At 37.7% G+C, this 6,605-nt stretch overlaps 1 protein-coding gene across 1 annotated transcript; it reads right to left on the reverse strand.

The window, feature by feature from the left end:
• Nucleotides 1–4,235, reverse strand: LOC113782173. Its single transcript, XM_027328085.1, has 8 exons — nt 3,992–4,235; nt 3,634–3,862; nt 3,441–3,545; nt 2,817–3,038; nt 2,493–2,619; nt 1,289–1,608; nt 905–1,049; nt 1–721 (listed from the first exon to the last, which is right to left on the reverse strand). Exons 1-8 carry the CDS (start codon nt 4,191–4,193, stop codon nt 482–484), a joined length of 1,590 nt encoding a protein of 529 aa, XP_027183886.1. The 5' UTR covers nt 4,194–4,235; the 3' UTR covers nt 1–481.
• Between the last annotated feature and the right edge of the window lie 2,370 nt (nt 4,236–6,605).

Here is a 6,605-nt window from a genome sequence, read left to right on the forward strand (position 1 = left end):
CGCCAAAAAAGGTTGACTGTTCAACTCCCTTTTGCCGAACCATCTTCCCAATTTGAATAAAGTACAATAGCACTGATTCTGGTGTTGGTTTTTGGCCAGAATACATATCCTGGGATGGAAGCTTTTTGCTTTTTATGACAAACTTCAAATGATCAGTGATTGCTCTATGCCTGCCATGGCCCAACTGTTCAAGAGATACATATTGAGTACCTAAAAGAAAGCTAGAAGTTGCTTTTTGCGCTTTTGATTTGTTCCTCATAATAACAAGCAGCCTCAGAAGATTTTCCAATTTCCACATTTCATCTCCTCAAGTGACCCGTGAACGTTAAAGGGAAAGTACAATTACATTCAAGCTTAAATAATTTTATACCCAACATAATTGTTGCTTGTTTGAGAGCCAGCCAGAAACAAAATCCTGTTGACCTTAACGTCAAGATTCATGAACTTTAAGCACTTCAACGAGTCACAGTTGTAGGTTAGCTTACTCTCTCAACCTTTCAATTTTCTGGATTGAATACTTCAGCTCTTTTTGTATGTTCAACCTTGAAGGTGACAAAACTATGTCTTTCCAAATTGACCCTCTTTCACAAGCTGGATGTGGGCGTTTGTAGAGATCATAGATGCAGTCTGCTTCCTCATTTAATCTGCCTACGAGTTTTAAAATACCTATCTCCTCTGGGTCTACCAATAGGGTCTTGTCTTTGTCTTTCCATCCTATCAACTTTAGCAACAACGATTTTGTTAGTATCAGATATATTTTTTACCAGAGTACAATAAACATGTATTGGGATCTGCACAAATAAGATAAGTCTAAATTCATGGTTTTTAGGCATTCAGATGGGGCTAAAGGCTCATGTAATTTCTATTGTGCCTGCAGAACACTAGAAAATACAAAAGATTGTACCTTGGCTGGTCCTTCTAAAGCATTTGTGGAATATAATCTGGCATTGTCTACGAACTGGCAATACGTTGTAAATGCATTTGCAAATCTCTTGTGTGATCTTAACTGTGATTGCACCCTGACTGCTCTTCTACACATGATGGCTCTCCTATAAGCATAGACAAAAGGAAGAAACATACAGGTAACCATGTCAGTCTTCTTTCTCCCCCACCTGTTTGAAAGTTATGAGTTAAGGCACTTTGCTTCTTCCTGTGAGATTGAACTTGATTGCCTGACCTTTTAAAGGAGCTTTTAAATTAGTTAAAACTTGTTTAGTACAGTTTATTTCTTCCTTTTATCTACTTCGATAGTTGTGGATGTTAAGAATCGCAGAATTAATTCACATACCTTATGCCTCTAACAACAGCCAAATAAGCATCACATACGACTCCAACTAACTCTATCCTGTATGGTCTTCTCTTTTTGGATCCATTACTCTCTTGTTCTTCATCTATCTGTTCCCAGTATTTTTCAGTGACAACTCCATCTTTATCAACCTTGTAACCTGCTCCCATGCGGTAACGCCTTCGATGGACATTTCTGGCCATCGTTATTGTTTGTACAACAAATGGCACCCAGGAGAGTGTGCCATCCATTATCACATCTCGTCCTTCATTGAGTGCTGTTACTAGGAGGGATGATGCTGCATCAGTAGATGATTGGTGCACCTGCACAGTGAGAATATTTTTCCTGGATATCAATGTCCATATTTTGTCAAAGATTTTATAAAGAAACAAGAAATTCCAAAATGCAATGGCAGAATAAGGGTGGAATCAAGGTCTGAACCATGTGTAGGATTAATGACCTCAAGTGATACTGACATTTGGCTGGGTTCTACCAATGACAAATAATACAGTTGATGATGATTTTTGGCTGGATAGGACAAGCATCAGGAAAATCTCGGTGCATCTCATAAATTGCATGATTTAGAGTTCCAGATTCTTGAGTCAGCTTCTTGGAATGTTCAGTTCTCATTTCCTTTTGTGGCCTATATAATTTTTTCTCTTTCTTTTAGTTTCCCTATTTTGTACCGGTTCTGAACTTTTATTTGAACTACTTGTGTGTCATATTCCTGCATCATATCATGCTGATGGCTAATGTAGAACTAGGGATGTGACTTTCTGTTCTTAAAGATCCTTGAGCATTTGAGATAGCACTAGTGTGTTTCACGAAAATGAGGTGGACTTTTGTACTTGAGGAATCTTTAGTTTTCTTCAACTAATGGTAAACTAGGAGAGATTCTATTGGTGCTTTCAAAGATGCCCATTTGGAAACTACTCGAGGGGCAAAGAAGAGATCACTTGAGGGGCAGAATAGCAGTAACAGGATCTCTGATATGTAATTATTGTATTGGTGCACTTATATTTAGGAGTCAAACGATTCCCAGTAAAGAAATTTGAGTTGGAGTTAGTATTTAGAAGAGGTGATCTGACACGTATCAGATGGTAAGCCGGATGGTTTATAGCTCTACAAAAGTTGATTTTAAAATTGATATTTTTTTTTCTGTTGAAGTTTTCAAAATGGAGGCACAGGAAATGATTGAGCAGCATACCAATTCAGCAGTATGAAGCATGTCATGATGGCCACTAGAGCTTAGGGCTTTGTAGATGACATCTGACTCCTTGAAGGCGTCTGCTTCTATTACAACAGAATTTCCTGATGCCCCCACCCAGAATGGTCTGCACGCAAGTTCATAAAGGCAAAAGTAAGTACAAAATTCACACTTGCAGTTATTTATAGACAATACTTTTAAACTGAGCACAACTCATGATTTTAACTGCACAGGAGGTTGAAGTTGGCTCTTGCTTATTTGATGCTGTATTTTTATTCTCCTGTCTTTTGGATAGGGAATTTTATCACAGTTATGTGCTCTTACTCTTTGAGAATGTCCTTAAGCACTGTACTTTTCCCAGCCCCCATCCCGCCCCCCATAAGGAGGAGGACCGGACTTCTGTCTTTGTGAGCCATAGGAACCATCACATCCGTGCACCGTGAATCATCAGTAGATACCAGTCCAATGGCTCTCATCTCCTCCACCAATGTTGTGAATACTCTTGCAACTTTCAAGTTCTTGGTTACCCTTTCAATCCTCTGTTCCCTTCACAAGCAAAGACAAAAAGTAAGATCGGTTAATGGCAGTCTTGATGGAAGTAATCAATTAAACAGTCCAGTTGCAACAAATATGGCATCTGAAATCAGAAAATTACATCTCTGGAAATGTACATTTTTGGATAATATTAATGGTTTGTGACAATTTGGTCTGTCTTCTTTATCTTCTCTTTCGTGATATCCCTTTAATTAGTTTCATTCTGTCTTCTTATGAATGTTTTACATTTTTTTTTTTTTGGGAGCAACTTGATTTTATTTATGGTTGTTGCCACAAATGAAGGGATGTCGTCAGGAGATTTATGCTATCGTTCGAAGTTATAATACCTAAAATTGAGTTTGATGCCTGATGCTATTTGTCTTGGTGTGTGAACGTGTCGTCTATAATAGATACCTTGTGGCTGCCATCACAATGTGCTTGAGCTTCTTTTTGGGCTCGGAATCAGTACTCAGCACCTGAGACATTATTGTGCAAGGAACATGGATGTTCCTGTTAATACTGCCGGGAAACTAACCGGTAACTCGTTTCTTGATTTTATCCTCTACTCGTGTTGGAAGATATATGTATATGCAGATATAAATGCTACGGTACCTGGCTGACCATGTAAGGAGCTTGGGACCAGTGAAAGGCAAAGTAACTGAGAATGCACCTCTCAAACTCTTCCACCAGCTTTATGAAGAGCGAATCGGCCTCTTGCTCGCAGGCAAAGAAGTTATATATCTCTTCCTCACACCCTTCTGATTTCCTAAGGTATTCAGAAGCTAACTTGCACAGGGTCGGACACTGCCTTCTATCTGCAAATCCCATTTGTCTAGCTGCAAAACGCATGCATGCACGTGGATATGTATAGGGATGTATCGATCAACTCGGGGTAAACAAAAGGAATCCGACAGATAATTCCACGAAATAGATTAAAGACTTGACGCCACACATTCATCAATTACCTACGTAATATGAGAATTTCTCGAGCTTAACGACTTGCCCGGATTCTGGAATTCTCATCTTCGGTATGATCCTGTTGTCACGTATTTTCTTCAGCCGATAATGCATCGCAGCAGCGACCATTAATCCAACCGAAGAGGCTATAAGGATCTGAGCATATGTGGGTTTGGAACTGATCCCACTAAGATCTGAGAGACAGCTCATATGGAATCATGATCGGGATCACAGTTTACAAACATGATTTTGCCCACACACACACACAAAACTAAGGATCATTAAAAAGTAATAATGGCATTGTACCTTTCTGCATGTCTTGTTTGTCATCCAGAAAGAAACGGAGGGAGAAAAGTTGCTCGAGATTTGAGATCTTCATAATATTGCGCGGATGAGGGAAACGCAGAATCTTCAAAGCTATGATTGCAATATTAGCTGCTGCAGTTGAATCGTTATGGTCGTTTTCGCCTCTACAACACGTGTTAAATCGACCAGCAGCTTTAATATCATTTCTTAAACTGGTAAGAGAGCAAAACGGGATGATTTAAGAATGCAAAAGTTGAATTAAATTAAGTCATACTTTATAGTAGGGAAAATGACCTCGTTTATCTCTCACATTTCGCAAAAATATTCTTTTCGTCTCTTACTTTTAAAATAAAGCAAATTCGTCCTTGACATTTAAAAATTAAATCTATTATATCCCTGAACTAAACTTAATTTTTAGTACGAATCAAACCATTCAATAATCCAGTAATAAATTTTGGAGATAGAATTGATAGATTACTCCGTCAACTTCATCATATTCACATGAAATTTATTAAACCAAAAAAATAAAAATAAAAATCATAACATAAAAGGCCATTCTCTGTCTTGGAATAGTAGGATTTCTTTTTTGGATAAATCTTTTCATGCACCGTTAGTATATCCCCTTGCGAGTCTAGATGCGTATCATAAATACAAAATTTGGTGTTTAAATTTAAATTGAAATGATATGGAAGATACATAAAACCGTCAGTGTAGGAAAGATTAATTCTTCTGTTTTATATTAATAATTTTTTTATTTTCTCTTTTTGGGTTTATTAAATTTCATATGAATATTAAGTTGAGTTAACCAAGTGATATATCAATTATACCCACAAAATTTGTAATCAGGTTGATAGGTGGTTTGATTCAGATTGAAATTTGGATTCAGGGATGTAATAATTTCAGTTTTTAAATGTTAAAGGCGAAATTGCTTCGTTTTAAAAACTAGGGACGAAAATAGTATTTTTGTGAAATGTGAGGGATGAAATCGATTATTTTCCCTTTATAGTTCTACATTTTTTCCAATAACTATTATTGGTACTACTTGTATCTTAAATTCCTTGGTTAGTCATTTGATTTCATGATATTAATTTGGTTTCCTAGTTAGTTATTTGGGAAAATGATCGGTTTCATCCTTCACATTTCACAAAAATATTCTTTTCGTCCCTCACTTTTAAAATGAACAAATTTCATCCTTGACATTTAAAAACTGAAATTATTACATCCCTGAACCCAAATTTCAAATTGAGGGAGGCTAACAACCTCCTCTCCCCAAATTTAATATTTTTAAGTGAAACCAAAAACAGATTTTGTTATATGAAAAAGGTCCAAAAAATACTGAGATTTGAGGAAAGTGTGATTGTGGAAGCTATGGATAGGAAAGAAGGGATGGCCTTGTTTTGGAACAATGATATAGAGGTTAGGAAAGTGGTAACAACTGCCCTCACCATAGAGGCACTAGTGTTTGATCCGGATACTCAAATTGAGTGGTGGTTTATTGGGGTTTACATGAGCTGTGATGTTAACATAAGGAAACATCAGTGGGAAGTTTTGACAAGGAGACAACAATTGTGGGGGGACAAATGGCTGTTAGCAGGGGATTTCAATGACATTCTCTCCAATGAAGAGAAGTGGGGAGGGAGAGCAAGAGATGACAGAAGTTTCAAGGATTTTAATAGGTTTATAGAGCATAACAGCCTTGTGGACCTAGGATTTACGGGTAACCCCTGGACATGGAGCAACAATTGGGAAGGTGAGGGGGAGATTAGGCAAAGATTGGACAGGGGCCTGAGCACTGTAAGCTGGGGTCAAATTTTTGATAAAACTAAATGTGACCATGTGGAAACTCTGGGATCAGACCATAGTATGCTGCTTATCGACAATTGGCCTAGAGCAGAAAAACGAAGATCAAGATTTTTCTTTGATAAGAGATGGCTCAAAAGGGAGGACATTAATCAAGTGGTTGAGCAAGCTTGGAAACACCCAGTTGAAGAGAACACTATGTACAAGATCACTAGACAGATTGCTAACTGCAGAGTGGCTCTTCTCAAATGGAAAAACAACTTCACAGGGAACTCTTTGCTAAGAATCAATCAAGTTAAGCTTCAGATTAAGGAGATCAAGGAATCTAAGGACTCAGGAGTTAAGGATAAGATTGCAGACTTGAAGAAGCAGCTGAAAGAGGCTTACTCTGATGAAGAGCAGTATTGGGCTCAGAAAGCAAGGATTGATTGGTTGAGAGAAGGAGATAAGAACACCAAATTTTTTCATGCTTGTGTGAAGGGAAGAAGAAGGAGAAACAGAATGCTTAACATTCAA

Source organism: Coffea eugenioides, chromosome 1 (assembly GCF_003713205.1).
Source record: "Coffea eugenioides isolate CCC68of chromosome 1, Ceug_1.0, whole genome shotgun sequence".
Lineage (NCBI taxonomy): Eukaryota > Viridiplantae > Streptophyta > Magnoliopsida > Gentianales > Rubiaceae > Coffea > Coffea eugenioides.